The sequence below is a fragment of the Hemiscyllium ocellatum genome, chromosome 8, assembly GCF_020745735.1.
Source record: "Hemiscyllium ocellatum isolate sHemOce1 chromosome 8, sHemOce1.pat.X.cur, whole genome shotgun sequence".
Classification (NCBI taxonomy): Eukaryota; Metazoa; Chordata; class Chondrichthyes; order Orectolobiformes; family Hemiscylliidae; genus Hemiscyllium; species Hemiscyllium ocellatum.
Genome location: NC_083408.1, coordinates 33337156 through 33363196, shown reverse-complemented (window position 1 = coordinate 33363196; position 26041 = coordinate 33337156). Strand labels below are relative to the sequence as shown.

Below are 26041 nucleotides of genomic sequence, written 5' to 3'. Positions count from 1 at the left end.
ACATACCACCCCTGACAAGGCAGATTTAGGGGCCTACGATATGTTACCCCACGATAGGCAAGCGCAGCTACCTCCAGGCGCACCTAGGAGATCCCGGAGGGGCCAGCAGCCTGATCGTTGCTGGATATGTAAAGAAACTGACCATCACTCCACTGACTGCGATCATAGGGTGAGGTGCTGGTCCTGTAACAAACCTGGACATTTTGCCCGAGAGGGTCGTACGCTCGGGGGGAACCACAGTATGACTCGATACCCAGCACGTCCTTCCGGGGAAAGAGACAGACATGACCATGATGACGGACTCAGGGACACAGGTAGAAGGGGGGGCTGGGTTCAGACCAGAGACAGAAGGATGCAAGGGGTAGCACAGGGCGTATTGGCAAGACACGACGGGGGGTACGGCTACACCCAGTGGTACGGGGAAGACTACTGACGGTGCCCACGAGAATCTTGCAGTCCCCTGGCCTCCGAACCAACACCTCCCAATATGCCCCCTATGATTCGAGTATTGGTGTGTAGGGATACCTTCCAATTTCTAGTTGACACAGGCGCATCTGCGTCCACGATTAATAAATTGCCGAAGGGCCTGACCCCGTCAGGCAGGGTGCAGGAGACTGTGGGATTCTCGGGGACGATTGAGCGACAGCCTTATACAGTGCCAGCCACAAAAACCATAGGGGAACAAAGGATCACCCTGCCCCTACTCCTAGCCCCAAAATGCCCAGTGAACCTGCTGGCGCGAGATGCTCTCACTAAGTTAGGGGTCTACATCCACTGTTCAACCGGGGGGTTGCGACTCCTCTGGCCTGGGGACCACTCCCCGGATCTGGGGGAAGTGGGACAATTTTTGCTCACCCCCACATCAGAGGACTCGCGTTCCACATCTGTAGACATATATTGGATTCGCCTGCTCTACGCTTCGCAGGGCAAAGGCATAATTGCAGAATTTGAGGACTGGCTCCCGTCCATCCCAGCCTCCCAGGCTTACCACCCCCCCCAAAGACCCCTACCACGTTACGTTAAATTATGTCACCCATTATGACCTTGAGTATGACGATTGTTTCAATGCCCACCTGAAGGATAGAAGGGACATGGTTAATGTCACATATCTCATTGCCGGCAATGAGGGGATTGCCGCTGCGGTCCGTTTGCATCCGGACCAGACGGAATGGTATCAGCTAGGAGAGCGGGCTGCCCCGCATATCACACTCGCAGTAGCACCCACGTCCGAGGCCCGCAACCTGGGACCTATGGTCCTTGCCTCACTACAATGTGAGTACCAAAAGATAGGGGAAGGCCCCGATGAAGTGTCCCTTGACGGACGGTTTCAGAGGCGACCTGTTGATATGTCAGAGGAAGGCATTTATGAAAAGATAACTGTAGACAGGTCCCTCCTGTTAGACAACACCGACCACTGGAAAGCGGCACAACTGCTGCAGGACACGGACCCCGCCCTCTGGACGGTGCACCCACAGGACACTGGTCGGTTGAAAGGGGCAGTTCATCTACAACTAAAGCCATCTGTGCAACACGGCATTTGGATAACACAATACCCCCTCACCGCTGAACAGAGAGAAGGGATTCGCCCAACAATCAAGGGGCTGCTAGAGGTGGGGGTTCTCAGGAAGATCAAGGGGGGAGGCTGGAACACCCCAATCCTCCCCGTCTCCAAGGGAATAGGCAAAGGCTGGCGTATGGTCCATGACCTCTGCAAAATAAACGAGGCCACTGAAACCCTAAACTTGAAAGTTCCAGACCCCTATGTTGCGCTACACGCGCTCACACCCGCCTACCGGTTTTTCTCAGTTATAGACCTGGCCAACGCTTTCTTTTGCCTCCCGCTCCACCCAGACTGTCAGGAGTGGTTTGCCTTTACCTTTGATGGGGAGCGATATACATACAATCGCCTCCCACAAGGCTACAAAGACTCCCCGGGCCTGTTCAGTGCAGCTCTAACCCCCATACTTCAACAAATGTTGCTTCCTAACTGCACCACCATTATCCAGTACGTGGATGACTTACTAGTGGCCAGTGAGACAGACACCCAAAATCTAGATGCAGTCCGCACCTTGTTGGATACCCTCGTTGTGGCAGGTTTCAAAGTCAAATGCGAGAAATGCCAAATAGCCCGTAGGTCAGTATCCTTCATGGGGCGGTTAATAGGGAAAGGGGGCACCACCCTTTCAACGGCGCATAGGGAGGCGATCCTCTCCTATGGCACCCCTACCACTGTACAGGACATGATGGCCTTCCTGGGCCTTTGTGGCTACTCCCGGACTTACGTCCCAGATTTCGTGACTATAACTTCTCCACTCAGGGAAATGATCACAGAGGTTGGAGCTAAGAGGCTCAAAAGTCAATTACGGTGGAATAGGGAGAGGGAGCAATCATTCAGAGAAGTGAAGCAAGCGTTGGCAGCTGCAGCCACTCTAGCGCACCCCAACTATCAAAAAGATTTCCACTTAGATGTCGCTGAGACCGAGGGGATAGTGAATGCTGTCCTATACCAAAAGGACCGGGGCTGTAGAAGGGTGTTAGGGTATTACAGCTGCAGGTTAGAGCCAACTGAACAAGGACAGCCAGGCTGCGCCAGGTTTGTGGCAGCCGTAACGAAAGCAGTCACCAATACCGCCCACTTGGTACTCTGCCATCCATTGACCATTAACACTGATCACAGCATAGGTACTTTCCTAGCCTCCAACTCGTTCAGCTTCTCGGCTGGCCGGCAGGTCAAGATTGAGGATGCCCTCTTAGCACCCCACATTACCTTTAAACCTGGAAGGGGCTGTACTAGAAATATGATGGTGGGAGTGAATGGGGGGTCCTTGGTACCTCACGACTGTGTAGCCAGAGTAGCCGAGGAACGAAGGATACGCAGCAGCTTGCACACAGAGCCTCTAGCCGACGCAGACTGGGACCTCTATACCGATGGCAGTAGCCGTCGGGAAATAGATGGCGTACGAGCTTCGTATGCCGTGGTCAGGGACATAGGGGGTGCCTATGACACTGTAGAATCTGGGGAAATCCCACAGGCTGCGTCTGCACAGTTAGCGGAGATCACAGCCCTAACTAGAGCATTAGAACTTAGTGAGGGACACCGCGTTAACATCTACACCGATTCCAACTATGCATGGGCCGCAGTCCACATAGAGGGCACAGCGTGGATCAGGCGCGATTTTAAAACAACCACTGGTCGGCCAGTAAAGCATGACCAGAGTCTGCGGAGGTTACTCCGAGCGGTCCATCGCCCAGCGGAGGTAGCAGTAGTGAAGGTGCAGGGACACTCTACCTTACGTACCAGGGAAGCGCTGGGAAACAATGCAGCTAATAGGGCAGCCAAGCTCGCAGTGCAGATGGTCACCCTCAGGTCAGGACGAAACACGCAACCGCAACCGGGCACGGCTGAGCGGTCCAGTGACTCCCCCAGGGAGGTGGCTAGGGTCGATGCCCTGAGACACCTCTGTGAAATGCAGGAGCGGGCGACCAGCGCCGAGGTTAGGGAACTGGAGAACAAAGGCGCAGTCCGACAGTATTTAGAGAAAGACGGGTCTAAACGGCCCCTTTGGCGATCCCCGAGAGGAGAGGTAGTGGCCCCACGGGCACTCCTGCCCGTCCTTTTCGCAGAGACACATGGACCAACACACGTGGGGGTGGCCCAAGTCGTTAAGACCATCCAAAGACACTGGTGGGCACCCCGACTCCGGGAGCACATAAAGAATCTAAGAGCTGAGTGCAGGGTGTGCAACGAGTACAACACCAGGAAAGTTCTCCCCCACCCGATGCTAAAATTCCCAACCCCGACAGGGCCATGGCAAGAGATCTGCATGGACTTTACTGACATGGGGGTTAAATGGAGAACCCCAGACAAATATAGGTACATGCTGGTGGTTGTGGACAGGTTCTCCCGATGGATAGAGGCGACCCCTACCAAGACGGAAGACGCTGACGTGGTCGTAAAATGGCTCACAAGGGACCTGATCCCTCGTTACGGTGTACCCCTCAAGATTTGCACGGACAATGGCACGCATTTCAAAAACGAACATCTTTCTCGGGTGGAGTCCACTCTGGGGATAGTCCACCGCTACGGTAGTGTCTACCACCCTGAAAGCCAAGGGTTGGTGGAAAGGGCCAATCGCACTCTTAAAGAGAAAATCGAAAAGGTCATGGCTGGTACGGCTCTGACATGGGTGCAGGCACTCCCCTTAGCATTGCTCTTTATGAGACAGGAGAGGAGCGGCGACACTTTCCTATCCCCCCACGAAATCCTGACGGGCCGTTCTATGCCCGGCCCCCGATCATCGCCACATTGGGAGACAAATTGGGATGCTATGAATCAGGACATGACCAAATACATGCAGGTCTTGGGTGAAATGGTCCGGTTGATATCCAAGCAGATCGAGGCCGCCCGACAGGACACCCCCGAGGGTCCCCAACCCCTTAAGGAGGGAGACACGGTTTACCTCCGACAGATGGGTCGTACTACCTGGGACGAGAAGCGCTGGCATGGCCCCTATCCAGTCAGGGGGATCGCCGCCAACGCCCTCAGGGTGAGACGGGAGGGGGACAATAACTGGCACCATTTCTCTCATTGCTCCAGGTCAGACAAACCTAACACTACGCTGACTCCGATTGTGGAGGTCGCGCCCGACAAGGAGCATGACAATGACGGGAAATAACACACTCCTGAGGTGCCTGGGTTTCTGCATGGTGGTAAGACTGTCTGTGCAGGGTCCAAGGGATCCATGTGGGGCAACTGTGGTCATTGACACAGACCCCATGCGGGATATGACCTTCCAATTCGATCTTTGTGACGTAATAAACTGTGGGGGGACTGACTCGGAAGCGGGATGGGCTGCTTACAGTGTCTACATGTGCCCCTGCTCATGCTCTCCCCGCATCTTGCGCAAGTGCTACGGATACCCTAAAGATATCCATACACGCTGCATGTGTGCCTCCTGGGATGATGTTTGGTGGGGGCAGTCTCACACCACCGCCCCCAAACGCCCAGAATACCTGGACTTTAGTAAAAAACTCTCCCTGCGGAGGGGGCGAGTCTCTGTCTCACAAGCTCATAAGAACCCTTTACTCCTCCGAATCAAGCCTGGCCTCTATAATCCCATGATCATGGCAGGGTGGTCAGCCGACACCTGTTGGGCACAGGGGCACGTTCCCGACCGACTGCCTGCCGGCCATACTACGGTCCTCTATCTGGCACTCGGGGTTGCGGTTACAGGCACAGATCCGGAGGGGGTCATCAGGATAAATTTCGTTACGCCTGACACCTCACAGAACCATCTACCATCCTTCCATTGGGACGCCCATCCCCCACAGCCTGTACCAGGCGCGGTTGCGGGGTTTGATTCACGTACCCTCAATAAGCTGATTGATCCCCGGCAGCAAATTGCTCTCGCCATGGGATACATAGAGACAAACACCTGGCTAGACCGGGTCATCCAGTTTTCGCGGCAGGCAGGCCACGACCACTGCTGGGTATGCGCGGGGGGGGGGGGGGGAAGGCCCGGATTGATAATGAGTAGGACCCCATTTGAGGACGGCCACATCGGCTGCACGCTCGACCTCATGTCCAACACAATACCTGCGTCAGAGTGCAGGTCGTGGGAACAGTACTTCCCAATGGCACCGGCGAATGTTACCCCTCCTAACTTTGTTCTACATCCCCTACTGAACTACACTTGCTTCATCAACCCCCGACCACTCGTCCAGGGATACCCAGTCGGCACAGTTGACCGTGCCACCTGTAGCAGAACCTGGGTACTCACAGGGAACCAAGCGGCAGCATTAACGGTGAGCCGCGCAGATTTGTGGTGGTACTGCGGAGGGAAGATTCTGTACAATTGGTTGCCCCTAAATTGGGAAGGGTGTTGTGTTCTGATAACCCTTAATATTCCACTCTTCATCTCCCCACGGGCCCCGGGGGACTATACCTTCCTTGACCCTCCGCCACAGCCCGCCTCTCCGGTTCGGCACAAACGCGCGACAGACCCACTGTTGGATCTGACAAATTATGATGGGGTCTGGATTGATGCCATTGGTCAGGCAAGGAACATCCCCGATTAATTCAAATTAGTGAATGAGATCGCTGTGGGGTTCGAAAGTTTTCCCCTCTTCTCTGCCATTTTTCCAATCACGGTTAATAAGAACGTTAACAGAATCAACCTCCTCCACTATAATATGCAGAGGCTCACAAATCTGACCCGGGACGCAGTCGATGCCATCCATGAACAGCTTGCACAGTCTTCCCTCATGACCTTGCAAAACAGAATGGCTTTAGACATGTTGCTTGCCGAAAAGGGAGGTGTTTGTGCTCTCTTTGGGGCCACATGCTGTACAGCTATAGCTAACAACACAGGCCCAGATGGCAAACTCACTACCACCCTTGTCAAACTCCGGGCCCTAGCTGCACAATTGAAGCATCAATCGGGAGTCTCAAATCCAGTTCTCAACTAGCTTAACGCCACATTCGGCGGATGGGGGTCCCTGCTAGGGCAGGTGACCATGGGGTTGTGCATCTCTGTAGCTATTGTTGTCACTTGTGCCTGTTGCTGCATTCCGTGTCTCAAGGCGCTTGTGTCACGCACTATTGATCGTACCCTCTCGTGAACGAGCACTCCCACACCCGCCTACCAGGCGGTGGTGCTACACCGGCAGCCCGCTACGTCCCCCCAGGACCACGTTTCCCTAGATCCCCGTACACCACTGGCCGCACCACCGCAGGCGCCGCACAATACAGTCTAAGATTTTCCGCTGTGACCCTGCATGTTCCCCATTCTACCCCCTGGTGTGAGTCTGGCATCTGGCGGGGCCCCGATCGTAACATCCGTCGCGTTGCCCTGCAACCATACCCCACTGACTGCTGCCTGGCGGGGGGGCGGGGACTTACTTCACGCACTCGCGGTTGCTTCTGTGCACACTCCTCGGCTCGGCTTAACCTTGGCGTTTTCAACACTTTTTTGCATCCTGCTAACCTCTGCCGATTGGTCGCTCTCTCTAATGCCAAGGGGGGACTGTTGTTGTACTACCTCGGGAGCAATGCTCTTGCCTTGACTACAGTACACACAGCTGCGACTATCTTTCATGCTCCTCTGTTCCGATCAGAATAGCAGGGTTCCATCTGTATGTGCCTACTCCTACTCCTCCTACCCCGTACTAACCCTGGGGTGGGTCGGTCTGCTGTCCAGGTACCCCTTCCATCATTGGCAACGTGCACACTAGCACTGTCCGCTACATGCCAGCATCAGGGAACACTGTGTGCCCCGGCGACTCGCCTAACCATCATAGCGCACGACCTCTATCAACGGATTCGCCTAACGACCACGACGAACAGCCACTGGCCACCACCCTTCGCTGTAAGGATTGATGACTGGTTAGCCAAGGACGGGTGGGCCTCCTCGGATGAGAGGCTACCTAAAGCAGGCACAGTCAAACTGTGGGGCCCTACGTTCGAGTCGTACTCAACGCTCGCATCGATGTCGGCGACTCATGATGGTTTTATGACATATTCTCCGCTGCACCATTCCCGGGCCACAGTACACCTGTTCGCTGCGTTTTGATTACTGCCGAGAACAACACAGCTGCTAGTGTCCCATTTCGTATCCCTCACAAATTTACACTTGGGTGTTCCGTGGACTGCAGACCTAAGCCCTCAGCCGGTTTATTGCTCTTCTTTCTCCCCTCTAGAACTCTTCCGCCCATTATTATACTAATCCGTGATACCTGCATACCTTCACCATTTTTCCGACCTCTCTCTGTCATTTTACCATAACTGATTACTTTGTCCTTTTGTTCCCTTTGCAGAAGAACCCTCCAGGAGCAACACCTTAGTTTAGACTTACATGCTTTTGTTTAAATCCTCTGTATGTACCTTGTTACGCGGGCGTCGCGATGGGGGGTGTGTGGCCTCTAAAAGAGGCCAAGGGAGGGAATGTTGGGGAGAACACACCATCAGATTGCCTAGAGTGGGGCTAGGGAGGGTAGCACTATTGCTACAGCAGACATTACCAGTTCCAGTCCCCAAACAGTTAATCACAGCCATGGGGGAGAACCTAGCAACTGCAGGGCTACCTGTCTGAAGTAACATTCCTCGCTGATTAGATCATGTCAGCCAGTATCAGACTGCCCCATTGAGAACTCATGACTAATAAAGGAACCGGTAACTGTCGAACGGTGTGAATTGCGCTATCGGAGTACATGATTGTTAAAGCATCTGTTAATATACCTACTAGAATGGATTCCCATCGAAACCCATGATAAATAATAATGATTGTTAATTCGCTTGCGGAAAACCATTGACTCTGTCAGACACATAGTAATGAGATCGATACTCTGAACAATGGACTATTGATTGCAGGGTCGGAACTGCCGACCCCAGGATGGCTGGACCATTGTCCGGCACAGCGGGAGCTGGACAGGCACCTCGATACGGCCAATAGAGGCGCAGACCCCCTCGCTCTCAGGTGTACCGACCAATGAGGGGGACGAACGAGGGAGAACTGACCGGGAACTCCTGGCGGCGCGAAGTATAATTGAGCCAGGTCCGAAGGGGAAGACAGAACGCCTTCTCCAACAAATTGCACGCTGTAGAATTCGTTGTATAGTTTGCCAGTTTTGATTCTGTAAAATAAACGGTGCTCTGCTCCAAACTAAAGAAGCTGGTGCAGTCTCTCCTTCCAAAGAACTCGCAAAGACCAGAATCCCGAGGTTCCGGCCTAACACTCTCCATCTAAATCTTTAACACTATGGCAGTCCCAGTCAATGTTTGGAAAGTTAAAATCCCCTACCATAACTACCCTATTATTCTTACAGATAGCTGAGATCTCCTTACAAGTTTGTTTCTCAATTTCCCTCTGACTACTGGGGGCTCTATAATACAATCCCAATAACGTGATCATCTCTTTCTTATATCTCAATTCCACCCAAATAACTTCCCTGGATGTATTTCCGGGAATATCCTCCCTCAGCACAGCTGTAATGCTATCCTTTATCAAAAATGCCACTCCCCCTCCTCTCTTGCCTCCCTTTCTATCCTTTCTGTAGCATTTGTATCCTGGAATATTAAGCTGCCAGTCCTGCCCATCCCTGAGCCATGTTTCCGTAATTGCTATGATATCCCAGTCCCATGTTCCTAACCATGCCCTGAGTTCATCTGCCTTCCCTGTTCGGCCCCTTGCATTGAAATAAATGCACTCCTATTCCTGCCCTCACTAGCTCATAGCACTGGGAGTAATCCAGATATTACTACCCTTGAGGACCTCCTTTTTAAATTTCTGCCTAACTCTCTGTAATCTCCCTTGAGAATCTCAAATGAAGAGCACGTCTTCCCTGCTGCTCCAAATAGTGCCTTTTAAAACCATCAGAGAGAGCAAACAGTATCGAGATTTAAAATCCCTTTGAATGACGGCACAGCCCAAAGCATCCCTACAATGCAGAAAGAGGCCATTCTGCCCATCGAGTCTGCACCGAGCATCCAAAGACCACTCCACACAGACCCAGTACTCTACCCTATCCCTAGTAACCCTGCTTTTCCCATGGCTAATTCACCCAGCCTGAACTTTCTCTGCACACTACGAGGCAATTTAGTATGAACACTCCATCTAACCTGCACATCTTTGGACTATGGGAGGAAATCAGGGCGCCCAGTGGAAACCCACGCAGACACGGGGAGAATGTGCAAACTCTACACAGATAGTCGCCCAAGACTGGAATCGAACCCATTTCCCCAAGTGCTGTAAGACAGCAGGGCTAACCACTGAGCTACCATTCCACCCTAACTACAGTGGCATTTCAGCACTGGAATGTCAGCTGTGATTTCATCATCTTGTCACAGAAGAGGGACACCAACTTACAACTAGCTTGCTCAGAGGCTCCAGCAATGTTACTCAAGATCAGAGGGCCCCATTTTCCACACAGCCTTGTTGAAGGACTGCCTTTGGGCATGCTGAGATAACAGGGCAGGAGTTCCAAGCAGAAACAGAAACCCTGATCCATCCATTTCGTCTCACACAAAGATGATGCCTTGTGTGCCTCTCAATATACAAGTATCTTAACCCCAGTCAAAAGCCTCATGATCTCTGGGAATAGACAAAAAAAGAGATGATAGCTGCCCGAGGAATTTGTCAAATCTGCATCCTCCTGCCCGCCAAAATGTGCATGCGACACTCACACTCACACTCACACTCACACTCACACTCACACTCACACTCACACTCACACTCACACTCACACTCACACTCACACTCACACTCACACTCACACTCACACTCCCAAAACTCCAGGATTCTTTAAGAAAATAACAAGCTCCTGGTCACCGAGCCTGGATCCCATCTTATACAACTTAAAATTGTGATCCCATTTTCCTGAACTGATTTAAATGGAGCAAATGATCTACTCCCTTTAATCTCTAATAAACCTCAGATAAACCTCCCCTCCGCCTTGTTTCTCTGAAGTGTACAGTCCAAGTTAGCCCTGTCATGATAACTGCAATGCTTCATACTGGGAATGGGTGCAGTGGCTCTCACCAGCACCCACTCCAGACCCTCAACATTACCAATCCCAAGAAGAGACTATTACAGGAAACAGTGAGACATGGCCTAAGTCTTATACGAGGACAGAAGAGGACAGGCATATTTGTACAAGGACAAGGACATGTGTGTTTGGTGTGGGTGGGGAGCATAATCTGCACTTAATAGCCCTCAGAGTGCTACAGCAAAGTAATACAGATTTTGGTAAAATGAAATGAAAACAGAAAAAAACCCACCTCATCTGTTAATAGGTAAGATTTCCGAAGCATGCTCTTCCTGGCAGCATCAAACACCTGCAAAACAAGAAAACATCGTACAAAAAATGTGGAAAAGGTGATGCGCACTATCAACATTGAAATATTGCTTTGTGCTAACTGCTTTAATTTACTATAACTAAACACTCAAGCACTTCAATGGCATATTACAAATAAATTGCTTGTCTTTTGGACTTTAATCTGCATGATGACTGGACAAACAAACAGATCATTCTAAATCAGTGACTAAAATGAAGCTCAAATGATGTGGATAAAGTCCATCAGTTTGCAAATTAGCTATGGCATAAGTTATGTTAATTTCAGAGCAAAATCCTTATACTCTCAACACACTTTCTCTATACTTTGCATATGCAACAGTGTACACTTTAGAAAGCTAATCGCTTTTGACAGAGTTGAAACTTCTTTGTCAAGTGTTTCTGTGCCATGCTGATTTAACCTAAAAGATTGACTGATGGGTTGTGACTGGTGTTTCAAATAGATTGCTTTATCTGGAAAATGCAGGAACCCTGACCTAAACATCACATATCTTGCTAAAGCACTGTGCATTTTTCAGTTTCAGCCACATGAGTATCAAATTTAATCTTGCATTAGAGATGATGCAAGACATCTAATCCCTGTGGATTGCTGAATCTCACCCTGATAGTACGCCAGCACTTCTGGTTTGCAAAGATTACATTTCGTTCTCAATCCTTTCAAGGCCAAAGTATTGTTCCATTGAACAGACCAGCAGTTTAACAAAATTTCCCATTAGCTAATAACTTTGAGCTCAATGTGACTGATTACATAAAATGTACAGGACAAAAATAGGCATCCAACCTGTCTTCTATATTCAATCATGAATGGAGAGCAGAAATCAAAAACTAAGTGGAGGAGAAGGCTCCACAAACAACTCCATCCTCAGTCAATATGATGCTCCGCAAATCAGTGTGAAACACATGCCCCAAGCATTCATGACTGTCTTTAGCTGGACATACTGAGTGATCTACCTCAGACTTCTCCTGCGATCTATAAGAGCATAGGCACCAATCCTCAGCCAGTTTGATTCACTATACACGATATCAAGAAATTAAGACATCTCGAAAGATTAAGAGCACTGACAACATTCTCGTTTCAGTGTGGAGAACTGTGTTCCAAAAGTAACCATGCCCCTCACCGAAGCTATTCCAAGCTTAGCCAAGATGTACATTTTCATCTGCATGTGTGGAATAAGCTGCCAGAGGAAATGGAGGCGGCCAGTACAATTACAACATTTAAAAGGCATATGGATGGGTACATGAATAGAGAGGGTTTAGAGTGATATGGGTCAAATGCTGGCAAATGGGACTAGATTAATTCAGGATATCTGGTTGACAAGTTGGACTGAAGGATCTGTTTCTGTGTTGTACATCTCTACGAATCTATAATCAACAAGGTGAAAAATTGCTCTGCCCATGGAAAGCAAGACAAATCCAATCTAGGCAACTGATACTCCCACACTCTCAATCCTCAGAGTCACAGAAGTCATCAATGCTACAAAACAGCATATACTCAACAATAACCAGCTTTCCGATGCTCAGTTTGTGTTCTGACAGGATGCTCAGTTGCAGATCTCATTGCAGCCTTACTCCAAGCATGAACAAAACAGCCAAGTTCTAGATGAGGGGAGGGCAACTGCCCCCAACATCAGAACAGCATTTCATTGACGGTGTTGTCAAGGAGCCCTGGCAATGAAGTCAATGGGAGTCACAGGGACAACTCTCTGCTTAGAGTCAGACCAGGCAGAAACGAGGATGACTGCGGTTGTTGGACCTCAATCACTTCAGACACAGGACATCACTACATTTCCTCAGGGTCGTGTTCCAGGCCCAACCATCTTCAACTGCTTCATCAATGACCTTCCTTCAATCATATGGGGATGTTTGCTGATAATTGCAGTTTGCAACACCATTTCCATCCACATACACAGAAGCACACCAGCAACAAGACCTATCACATTGAACTGATAACTGGCAAGTAATATCTGCACCATAGAAATGCCAGGCAATAACCACCTTCTCTCAACATTTAATAGAAATACAAATTGAATCCCCTAGTATCAACAACCTGAGGGTTAGCATTGACCAGAAACTCAACTGCACTATTCATTAGATCACAACAGCAGGTCAGAGACTGAGAATCCTTCAGTGAGCAATCACCTCCAGTTCCCTCAAAGTCTCTTCATGATCAAAAGGCACAAGTCACGAGTGCGATGGAATGCTCTCCACCAATCCAAATGCAACCCCAACAACACTCTACCCCAGTTCTAACCCATCCAGCTTGAATGGCACCCTACTCACCACTGCACACATTCATTCCATCTGTCTGTCACTGGCACACAGTGGCAGTAGTGAGTAGCCCATACAAAGTGCAGCAATGTCAACTAAGGCATTTCAATAGCACCTTCCAAACTTGCAGACCTACCAAGACAGACAAGAGCAGCAGAACATGGGAACACCTCCAAATGCAAGTTCCCCTCCTGACTTGGAACTTTATCCCCATTTCTTCAGTGTTTCTGGGTTAAAATCCGGTAACTCCCTTCCAAACAGCATTTTGGGTGTAACTACACCATGGTTCAATATGGACAATGAACAACGCCTTGCCAACAACATCCCAAGCACAAATATACAAGAAATTGGGCCAGTCCAACTAACATGTTCATCTAATCCTTCCTCTTTCATGTGTTTATCTAGTGTACCCTTCATGGTATCTTTGCAGTAAAACTTGCAATACTGGGTTTCAAATTCCAACGTACTTGTTAGATGTAAATTTCTCCTGAATTTTGTATTGAATTTATTGGAAATTTTTACAGCTCTTGGCTTTGAAAGGTTCCACAAAGAGGAACATATTCTCTATGCTGTCCCTACAAAACCCTCTTTAGTCTGAAAGACCTCTATCGGTTATATATTATGACAGTTAGGGCTGGGTAATGGAAAGCTGCCATTTCAGCCATCAAGTCAGCTAAAGAATGCAGTTACAGCTCCAACATATGAAATATGGCACTTTATGTACTTATAACCACAACAACTACGGGATAACATTCTAAAAGTCTATTTCAATTTTTTTAGTTAAGGTACAACGCCCATTGTAGCTCACATATAGCAGAAAACAAAATCTTGTACTTCAGTTCACACACACTCTAGAGACTTAAGCACAAATTCTGGACTTCAGTTATGAAGGAGTGCTGCACTGTCAGTGATGCCGTCTTGTAAATGAGATGTTATACCGAGGTTCTGTTTGTTCTCCCTCTTGGGTGGAACTAGAAGATCTCATGATATTATTTTGAAGGCAGGAAGGGAGGTTTTCCCTCAGCTCTCAACCAACATTGCTAAAATAGATTAACTGATCATTATGAGATTGCTGCTGTGTGAACTCTGCGTGGGCAAATTGATGGCTACACTTCCCATTTTACCATAGTGGCACCACCTCAGAAATCACTTAAATGGTTGTGAAATGCTGAAAATGCCCTTCAGCAAGGAAAGATACATGTATTAGTGCATGCCTTTGTTTCCCTTCTATGACAAGTGCTTCTACTTCTGGACAGAGTCTGCTAGTCATTACCACCAGATTGCAACCTCAATAGCATCCTGTACAAGACACGCATCAATTTCTCAGTTTGAAAAAAAATCAAGTCAGGGTGATGATCATTGAACTTGGTTCAGGAGGACACGGATAACTGTGTGATGTCATACGAAGTAGATCAAGTTCGCTTGATACTTTCCATTATAGTATTGATAATGGTAATAGTATTTTATTTGTGTCATTTATCTATCCACTTACCAATTAACCCTAACAAAGACTATCTGTATACATCTGTACTCCCTGTCTAAAAAAGATTTCTTCTCGTTTATGCTTTACAATTTGTCACATTATTGGTCTAGCTATTTCATTTTAGAGTTTCATTTCTCCTGAGTGGATTTGGCACCACATACAGTGGTTGCACAATCTGACTACCAGGTACCACTGTGTTATCATTTTTCCACAAACCATTTATTAAAAATTAATTATCGCCATTGAACCAACACCAGAAGAGGTTGTGGGGGTGAGAGAATGGAAGTGTGAAGGGAAGAGAATCTAGCCCGTCTCTTGGGAATCTTCATACTCAAGAGCAACCAACAAGTGTTACTTTGTAGAATTTGCCGCTGTGTGCCTTGGAAATTGACAGCCATAAACACTTCTGACTTTCAGAAGGACACCTTCAAAGATTAATTGCTACCTTATTTGCAAATCTAAAGCTAACACTTGAGCAATTGATCTACCACTGAATGAACCACGCCCCCCCCCCCCCCCCCCCACCACACCTAATGCATCAATAACTTCTCAAGCTCCAGGCTGAATAGTAAGTGAAGTGATGTTTACCCTCCATTTCTAAGCTTGGTCATCCAAATTGACTCCCAGTCCAGCAAAGGCTTGAACTTAAAATCGAAACTGCTGGAAAAGCTCAGCAGGTCTGGCAACATCTGTGGCGAGGAATCAGACTTAACACTTCACGTCTGGTGACCCTTCCTCAGAACCTTCTCTCCACAGATTTCTCTCCACGGATGCTGGCAGACCTGCTTTGTTTTTGCAACAACTTCAGTTTGAATTCAAAATTCCCCTGCTTGAATTGCACCCCTACCCTCTTGGTCTTGTCTCTCCCTTTTGCAGTAGCTTCCTTCCTCTCCTACAAACCCTTGACAATTTTGTGTTCCTCGAACTCTGAGCTCTAGTCCAATTCTTTCATGTGGCTGGATTCTCAACTTCAAAATGCCCTTCATCAATCTCTCCCTTTTCTTTGGTCACAGTCCTCATACCTAACTACGTGGACTCACAGTCAAATAGTTTAACAACAGTTCTGTGAGTACCTCAGGACATCTCACTACATTAAAACTGCTAAATAAATGCAGAAAGCTACTGCAAATCCTATAAATCCTACTGCATCCCCTACCTAACTCAAGCAGACACCATTAGCAGTCAGCTTACACTGAGTTCACTGCAGTCCCAATTCAGCCCCAGCTTTAATTCCAAATTTTGCATTACTCAGAGTCATAGAGCCATAGAGATGTTCAGCATGGAAACAGGCCCTTCAGTCCAACCTGTCCGTACCGACCAGATATCCCAACCCAATCTAGTCCCATCTGCCAGTACCTGGCCCATATCCCTCCAAATCCTTCCTATTCACATACCCATCCAAAAGCCTCTTAAATGTTACAATTGTACCAACTTCAACCACTTCCTCTGGCAGCTCATTCCATACACGTACCACCCTTTGCATGAAAACGTTGCCCCTTAGGTCTCTTTTATATCTTTCCCCTCTCAACCTAAACCTATACCTTCTCGTTCTGGACTCCCGACTCCAGGGAAAAGACTTTGTCTATTTATCCTATCCATATTCCTCATAATTTTGTAAACCTCTATAAGGTCACCCTTCAGCCTCCGACACTCCAGGGAAAACAGCCTCAGTGTGTTCAGCCTCTCCCTATAGCTCAAATCCTCCACAAATTATTCCAGCAGTGTGCTCAGTATGCGATCAAACTGGGTTCGCAGCCAATGACACCAATCATCTCAGATATATTAATGGTGGTAAGTGTGGAAGACAGAGACATCGGAACAGGGAAGTCTAAAATAAATGAGACAGGAGTTACAATTTTTACCTTCTATCCAAAGTGCCTGAGGTCCAGGCTAGGTCAATCTGACAGGCACTTAAATTACAATAGCCAGCTGTCAACCATTATCAAGATCAAAACATCAACAACATTATCTTCAAAGTGGGCTAACTGCTAAGATGTGAGAACCACAACGGTCAATCTGCGAACATCAAGAATCCTGCCAATAGCTGTGCAATAATGATCAACCAATCTGAGGTGATGATTGAGAGTTGAATATTGGCAAGGGGAGAATTTGTCCCATGCTTTAACAAAATTGTGCCAATGGGACAATGGGACAAATTCACCCAAGGGGACCAATGTATATAATGTCCTATCCAAAAGTTCCCTTCTTTACAATATGCAATCTTTTGAAGGATAAAACAACAATAGCTATCATCACTAAGGCTAAAATCAATATACCATGGGATGTTGCAAATCTGAGACAAACAGAAAGCGCTGGAGAAACTCAGCAGTTTCTTTGGAGGGAGAGAAATGCAGTTAATATTTCAGGTCATAAAAGACTCTTCTTCTGAACTCTAGCCTGAAACTTAAACTCATTTCTCTGACTTTAGATGCTGCCAGTCCTGCTGAGGTTTTCCAGCTCCTCTCCATTTTATATCATTTAGACTGGACTTAAATCAGCTTGCGTTTGTAAGTAAAAGAGAGGGGGTAAGAAAAATACAAACACTTTGCTGAATAAAATTTAATAGAATTGCCGAATTAAATGTTACATTTAACTTCCCTGTGGTATCTTAAGCAGAAGTGGGTGGCACGGTGGCACAGTGGTTAGCACTGCTGCCTCACAGCGTCAGAGACCTGGGTTCAATTCCCGCTTTCAACAACTGTTTGTGTGGAGTTTGCACATTCTCCCTGTGTCTGCATGGGTTTCCTTCGGGTGCTCCAGTTTCCTCCCATAGTCAAAAGTTGTGCAAGTTAGGCGAATTGGCTGTGCTAAATTGCCCACAGTGTCAGGTGAAGGGGTAAATGTAGGGGAATGGGTCTGAGTGAGTTGCTCTTCAGAGGGTCAGTGTTGACTTGTTGGGCCGAAGTGCCTGTTTCCACACAATGTAATGTAATCTAAAAAAACTACTAAATGATGCACCCACGTGTGAGGAATGAATATAGGTCTTGGGCGCAGGAGGCCGTTCAGCTCACAAAGGCCACTCTGGCTCTCCAGAGCAATCCAGTCAGTCCCATTCCCCCCACACCACTGACAAATTCATTTCTCTCAAGTGTCCATCTAATTTCCTTTTGAAATTATCAACCATCTCCATTCTGCCACTCTCACAGGCAGCAAATTCCATTTATTGTGTCAAAAACATCTTCCTCACATACTGCCTGTATGTGTTGCCCAAACACTTTCAATCTGCTCTCCCTAACTCTTGTACCCTAATGGGGAAAAGCTTCCATTGCTCTACCTTTTTTGCCAGCCTGTCATAATATTCTACACCTCTACCAAATTGCCCTGGTTCAACATGAGCAACCCAACGTCTCCAACCAAACCTTGTAGCTAAAATACTCCATCGCTGAAATAATAAGTCTCCTCTACAATGTCTCATGGACTTCCTATCCTTCCTGACCGGAACTAAATGTTACACTCTAATGGGGTCTAATCAGACCACCATACAGGTTCACCATAACCTCCTTGCTTTTGTACCCAATACCTCTATTATGAAGTCCAAAATGCCATGTGCTTTAACAACTACTCTGAAATGCTCTACCACTTCCAAAGATCCGTGCACATGAACACACCCCATTAACCCCTCCAGGTCTCCCCTATTCCTGCACATTTTTTCAAACTGTGTCATCAAGTAAACATGTTCTTCTCTCTATACCTTAACTGTGAAAATGCATCACCTCCCAATATTCCCACTGACCAAAGAGAATTTGTAGACAGACAATGTCTTACCTCATCCACAGCCTCCTGAGAAAAGATGAAGCTGTTGACGTGAGCTACGGCCACCGCATAGAGCACGGGGCACCAGCTGAGACGGAGAGTCCCTGTCACCAAGGTCTTGAAGTACTGCCGCAACAGGTCCAGGCAGGTCTCAGCAGGATGGATGTAATTTTCCAACGGAACTGGCAGCTATTTTGATACACAAGAGATTGTGCAGGTTGTAAACTGTCAGCAGAGTGCTTTCTGTGGGAGTGATCTCTGAAGTTTCACAAATCACCCCTTTGCTCAACTTCAGCAGGACCTTACTTTACCTACCCGACTCTAATGTTCAGATCTCATGGTGGCTGGTACTCCAGGTTTCTGACATTCTCCAGCTGCATAACCCTTCCCTGAGAATCCAGATTTCGCTTGCTCCACAACTAAAATCTACCCTTCAGCTCACTCGGCTCTGAAAATCCTTATTTTAAGCTTTCAATCTTCAGAGTTCATTGTTCCTTTAAGATGTTCCTTAAAACTTCCCTCTTGGGCCAAGTTTTTGCTCAATTTTTATAATCTCCCCTAGTGTGGCCCTTTGTCATTTTTTTGTCTGTTCATGTTCCTGTAATTTATTATTTGTATTCAAGGTGTTCTACAAAGCAAGTTTTTCTTTTGTTTCCTATAGAATGACACAGCAAAGGAGACTTGTTTTTAATTAATTCATTATTGCCTATCCCCAGTTGACCAGAATGGGATGGTGAACTATCTCGTTGAACTGTTGCAGTCCACGTGGTGTAGGTACACCCACAGTGCCCATTATGTAACAAGGATTTCGCGCAAAACAGCATCTGAACTTTCCCTTTGTTAAGTTTTGTGGGTGGGATGGGGACTATCAAATCAGGTACCCAGTATTGACACCAATCTTCCAGGATAAACTATGTGCGTGTCAGACAATGCACCCCTCGGCTCATTATTACCTTATTTATATATTTTCTGACTTAGGCTATAAAGATAATGCTTAACATTTTTTAACTTTGTTTCTTTTATGACTTTGTACCTAAGTTTTTTTTTGTATCTGTTACCTTTGTATTTAAGATGGTGTGCTGTGTGGTGACATTAAACACTTTTCATTATAGAACATAGAACATAGAAGGATACAGCGCAGTACAGGCCCTTCGGCCCTCGATGTTGCGCCGACCGAATCCTACCTAACCTATACTAGCCCAATAACTTCCAAATGCCTATCCAATGCCCGCTTAAATGACCATAAAGAAGGAGAGTTCACCACTGATACGGGCAGGGCATTCCATGAACTCACAACCCGCTGTGTGAAGAATCTACCCCTAACATCTGTCCTATACCTACCACCCCTTAATTTAAAGCTATGTCCCCTAGTAACACCTGACTCCATTAGCGGTAAAAGGTTCTTAGTATCTACCCTATCTAAACCCCTAATCATCTTATACACTTCTATCAGATCTCCCCTAAACCTTCTTTTCTCCAATGAGAACAGCCCCAAGTGCCTCAGCCTTTCCTCATGAGATCTTCCTACCATTCCAGGCAACATCCTGGTAAACCTCCTCTGCACTCGTTCTAAAGCTTCCACATCCTTCCTATAGTATGGCGACCAAAACTGCACACAATACTCCAGATGAGGCCTCACCAGAGTCTTATACAACTGCAACTCTTATATACTCCTGACCTTCATTGTACTTGTGACCATAATACCTAAATCTAAATTATTCCAACTTTAACCCCAATCCTAAAGGAGTAATGACAGTTAATTACAGACGAAGGGTCCAACAAACATCTCTTCCCACCCCACACCCACAGCACCAAGGGCTCTCAGGCCAATCTCTTAGACATAGATAAGCTTTTGCTGGTTAGACGATACAACCATTGGTTTATCAAGCCCATTCTGCCCAGTTGAGGGACCCAGTGCTGGCCGACTTGGCAACCAAATCCCAGTCTACTCGGCAAAAAAATGTTGGGGACAGCCACCTATTCAATATGTTAAAAACAGGTTCACATACCTGCTTCAACTGCACTCCCAGTGTCCGTAATACACTAACATGCTCCCCAAAGACAGCCTGGCGAAGTTGGGTACTGAACCTCCTCTGTAAGGGCAGCAGGAGAAAGCAGCCAAAGAGCTGATCGCCGAATGAGACGCTCTCAAACTGCTCGAGGAGCCGAATATACAGATCCTGAAAGGAGGTCAGTCCTGGCAGTGGGGCACTCAGGTCCAGGGAGTCCATTTTCTTGCTCTGACAGTAGATCAGCAGGAGGGCTGTCAGGTTGTTGTGAATGCCCGGTTCCAGAAACAGGTTATTGCCCGTGAGGAACACACACGTGAGTCTTGCCAGTTTGGCAGCCAGCGGGAGGCCCTGCAAGAGCTCACTTCGCCAGGTCTCCAGCAAGAGCGCCCACTGGAGGCAGCTGGTCACCATTTCCACTAAGTTGGCAGCAAGCGACTCTACCATCTTGCCCTTCATTTCCTCTCGGTTCACCTGGTCATAAAGGTTGATCAGGGGCAGGAAGGCCCAATCAGCTGGCAGAAGAGAGCCTGTCATGTCGGGGAGCAGGACAGATTGAACCAAGTGATTCTGCCCAGTGTAGGAAGCCTTGGACCGCAAGACAGCAGACTGGATGTGAGCGAAGTGAGCCAGGTAGTGGGTACGGATGGTGGGAAGCTGTTTGAAGGCTGCTCCCAGCAGTGTTCCCCGAGTCGGGTTGGAGTGAACTTGTTCCGCAGTGCCCCCATCTGTTCGAAGCTGGAGAATGTAGGAGAGGTCTTCGGCTTCAGGGCCACCAGATTTACCTTCTCTGTCAATACAGCATTCATACCACACAGTAAATAATGCTTTCCCAAACCACAATGTTAACACTGCATGTCCCACACTCCAAAACAAGCACATGCACCCCCTCCGCACACTATACACATATAGGCAGCACGGTGGCACAGTGGTTAGCACTGCTGCCTCACAGCGCCAGAGACCCGGGTTCAATTCCCACCTCAGGCGACTGACTGTGTGGAGTTTGCACGTTCTCCCCGTGTCTGTATGGGTTTCCTCCCACAATCCAGGTGAATTGGCCGCGCTAAATTGCCCCTAGTGTTAGGTAAGGGACAAATGTAGGGGTATGGGTGGGTTTCGCTTCGGCGGGTCAGTGTGGACTTGTTGGGCCGAAGGGCCTGTTTCCACACTGTAAGTAATCTAATCTACGCACTTCACATATGCCCCAGATTATGAACACTGCATATATGTCCCATACCAAACCCAATTACGTATACACCATAAACATTGCATATTTGCCCCATACTATGCCCACAAACACATGAGGACCACACCATAAACACTGCGAATGCAGCAAAATGTAAAATACAACGATTGTTAAAATTTGGTGATAATTGAGACAAGGAATGTTTACATTGGGGCTGAAAATGTGCTGCTGGTTAAAGCACAGCAGGTCAGGCAGCATCCTTGCTTTAACCAGCAACACATTTTCAGCTCTGATCTCCAGCATCTGCAGACCTCACTTTTTACTCGAAGATGTTTACATTGGGGAACATCTCTGCCGGGTACTCTGGTCAAACAGCAACAGAGTAAAGCTTCAAATCAGCCTTTTAAATGGAGGATGAATCTGATCGTTTTCACTTGGAAATAAAAGATCACATGGAATTATTAAAAAAAAAGAGTTGTAGCGCTCACCTCAGTATGCCCAACTGACATCAGTATAAGTATATTATCTGGTCATTATCTCATGGATGTTTGTAGGAGTTTGCTGTGTACAAATTGACTGCCATATTTTCTACACTGCACATGGCTACGTTTCAAAATATTTGGCTACAAAGTGCTTTGCGATGATTCATAGTTCCGGAACGCCCCACAGAAATTCAATAATTCCTTCCTTTACGTTATGGCTAGTTCTGTAGAGTAGACTCAACACCCCTCACTCATTTCAGCTTGTGACCAGGGAGGGAAAGCTTTCATCAGACAACTCAGACATAAAACCAGTGACACAAGAGAAAAAAAAACTTCTATTTGATTTACTAAAAACAACGAGCACATTTTCCCATCAAGGTACTTACGGAATCATATCTTGATTAAAGGCCAACCTCGACACGAGTTCATGGGCCAAATGCTCACTCCCCGGTAGCAGCCGACTTAGCAAAGTGACAGCAACATAGTGATAGAGTGGAGCTTGCCGTGTAACGTGAGGACTGATAGTGATCTGGAAGGTGCAAAAAAGGCTTACAGGGTCTTGAAAAATGCAGCATAATAATTGGAAAAGGAGAAGGCTGGAGTTTTGAAGTCAGGACATGGACGAGGAGGGTACACAACTGCTTTGAGGCTTATAGGTTGGGATCTGGAGTGATGGGGGAGCAAGTCTAGGTGTAAGGAGTTGAGGAGTAACGTTGGCTAGCATTGAGGAGTAAAGGAAGGTTTATCTGACTTGGGAGAATTTACCTGTTGGACCTCATACTTAACACACAATCTTTTGATACTGTTGGAAATGAGTGTTCACAGGTGACTCAACGTGCATTACGAACATTAATGTGAGCGTGACAACTTCACACCACATCCAGTTAAATATGCAAAGCATCTGGCAGTCTAATCACCAAGATTGTTCCTGCAAATGTGGTTGTGGCTGAAGGGAGAATTTGGAGCTAGTAAGACCTGATAGTTATAGGTCTTTCACAAGTAATTCAAAGCAATGGATTGGCCACGGCATTAACATCTATTAACTCTAGTCATGATCTCATTGAGTCATACAGCACAGAAATAGACACTTCAGTTCAGCTCATCCATGCCAACCAAGATTCCTAAACTAAACTAGTCCCATTTACCTGTAATTGGCCCATATCTCTCTAAATCGTACCTATTCAGATGAAAAACATTTACTTATATATTACCTCAAAACATGACACAGTTATTGCTGTCATGTTGATAAAAATGGCCACCAATCTGCACTCAACTGGATGCCAAAACAGCAGATATTAATGATTAGTTTTCTTTGGGAGAATTTGAGGGATAAATATTGGACTCCTTATTTTTATTCAAAATAATCCCATGACATCTTTTACGTCTGCTCAAGGGGATGTCTCTTTGGTACAGTATTTTATTCTGTACTGCACTACATTGCCAGCCTGGATAATGGGCTCAGATCTCCAGAGGGAGGGGTGGAGAGTGGAGAGGTGGGCGTGAGGAGGAGTGGGGCATGGGCTTGAATCCACAGCCTCCAGCTGAAGTACATTAATACAAGTGGGTTAAACAAGCCTAAGTGTCTGAAGTGATGAGGGGAACGACTTACTGCCTTGGAAGCCAGTTGAAGTACAAAGTGCTGAAAGTGAAACTCGTGACGCAGCAGCCAGGCAGACCGGTGGTGTATCGGTGGGCTTTCTCTGCAACTGTGGACCAGGTAATCTCGCAGACCTTTGCTGTACAGAACAGACGAGCACTGCAAACAAACCGTGTGAAGAAACAGATTAATAGCAAGGGGTGTGGGGAGTGACCAGCTAATGGGATCAGATGAGGCCACTTGACTTTTTGAGTCTGTTTGGGTCATGAACTTTTTGAACAAGTTTCCTGGGCAAGAGTCTGAGATCTCCACAAGCCTGTGTGTGAGGAACTGCTTCCTGACCTTCACCCTGAATGACCCAGCTCTGATTCTGACATTGCTTCTATCATTCTGGACTTTCCGTCTCTTGTTTCTACCCTAGCAACTCATTTAATTATCTTAAACATCTCAATTAAATTACCCCTTTAGTCTTATATATTCAATGCAATGCAAGCCTGATCTTTTCCACCTGTACGTATAACTTACCGCTTTTAGTCCAGGTGAATCTGTGCTGCACCCCCTCCCAAAGTCAATATTTTCACCATGAGGTTCAGGGCCCAGAACCGACAAAGTATTTGAGATGGGGTCTAATCAGAGAATGTCCTGACCAGATGAGGGCACAGTTTGCAGAGTATGTCCAACTGCATTTATCCAGAATCTGACTGACTATCGAGGATGAGACAAACAATTATAAATATATTCAGGGGAGGGAAAGACAGCCAGAACTGCAAACCAGTACTAATTCACCTATTCATCACGTGATTAGACAAGAGGGAGATCTATTAAGCATTGCCACTCGTGTTAATCTAAGTGCTACCAGTGGCATTCATTAATATTAATGCTTACTGATGAAGCACTGTAAATTTATACAGGAAGTGACTCTAAGTCATTCCTGAAAGCTAATCGATTGCACATCACCAAGTTCAACCATATGAAATGTCAGAAAAATGGCTGGCGACTATAAGTCCATTTGATGTTGTTTCACTTTCAGGGTGAGTTAATGGGGCCTGGAATCTTCCCTAGCATTGCAAATTTTATCTTAAAGCAATCTGCATCTGATCTGACACAAGGCTGCATAACCTGTAGCACCATTTTGTGCAGTCCCTCAAGCCCCACGAGCCTTCCTCTCACTGCAAATTGTCTAACATGCTCCTTACCCATTCTCTAGCCCTCTTTGCTGACCCTCTAGCCTCTTCCTCTCCCTGACTCAGTGTCTCACTGATCTAAGCTCTCATCAGGTCTCCCACTTTGTCGAAGACCTCAATTGTTTGAGAACTGAGCAGTAAGAGGAAGGAGTATCTTCAACTGTGAGTCAGAAACAGGGCAGCTCATGGGTGGGCTATGGAGCAGGACAGCCTGGTAAACCAGAGGATCAGTGAGAGTCAGGGTCCACATTGACCAGGACAAGTGACAAGCAGGAAGCTTGAGAGCAGTATTACTGGCAAGAGGGTTTAAAAGGAAAGTTACCATACTGAACTTCTCATATGTTTTTAGATTTATTTTATTTTTAAAATTATTTCATTTACCAATACAGGAAGTTAGCATTGCAAATTGTTTGAATTTACAAGGCAGAATTCTTTTTTTCTGAGAATGAAGGTCCTACAGAATCTAACCACAGCCTTTATATTAGTTCTGTTGGGTAGAATTCGCTTAAAAAGTGATTCACTTGAAGTCATTTCAATTAAAGTCGCAACTTTAAATGAGGACTTACTGTTATGATGATTTTCTCAGTGACTGACTTCAAAATTACAACATCTCGACAACCGGTAGGTCCAGCTACAGCTGGAGATTGTTCAATTTCGAATGCTTCCCTACAAAGTACTCCCCACTAAAATCATTCCCTCAAATAGCTTTCATTCACCACCACCAGCCAGGTTGCCTTCAGAACGACAAAACAGTTTCCCCCCATCCCTCAGACTTGTACTTAACGATGTGGCCATAAGTAGTATAAACAGAAGTTGCCTGTGGAAATACCATTCCATCCTGTCCTTTCACAATGACTCACGAGATACAACTCTTGTACATTATTCACTGTGGCAATGGATGTTAGCGAATTATTCAAAGCCACATGACAACAAAACCATTTTTTTTATTCATTCATGGGACATGAGCATCACTGGATGTGCCATCATTTATCGCCCATCCCTAGTTGCCCTTGAGAAGGCCTTCTTGAACCACTGCAGTCCATCTGCTGTCGGTTGACCCACAATGCCCTTAGGGAGGGAATTCCAGGGTTTTGACCCAGCGACAGTGAAGGTATGGCGATATATTTCCAAATCCGGACGGTGAGTGGCTTGGCGGGGAACTTGAAGGTGATGGTGTTCCCATGTATCTGTTGCCCTTGTCCTTCTACATGGAAGTGGTCGTGGTTTGGAG

The 26041-nt window shown here is 47.0% G+C and overlaps 1 protein-coding gene across 1 annotated transcript in view; it reads right to left on the bottom strand.

The window, feature by feature from the left end:
• rpap1 (RNA polymerase II associated protein 1) overlaps window positions 1–26041 on the bottom strand; it is a 110096-nt gene that overhangs the window by 6974 nt on the left and 77081 nt on the right. The window contains exons 20-24 of the mRNA XM_060828322.1: window positions 23639–23785; window positions 22416–22558; window positions 20362–21151; window positions 18365–18541; window positions 10775–10831 (exon numbers count right to left, since the gene is read on the bottom strand). Of these exons, the coding sequence (XP_060684305.1) occupies window positions 10775–10831; window positions 18365–18541; window positions 20362–21151; window positions 22416–22558; window positions 23639–23785 (1314 nt within the window). The remainder of the gene's footprint in view (window positions 1–10774; window positions 10832–18364; window positions 18542–20361; window positions 21152–22415; window positions 22559–23638; window positions 23786–26041) is intronic.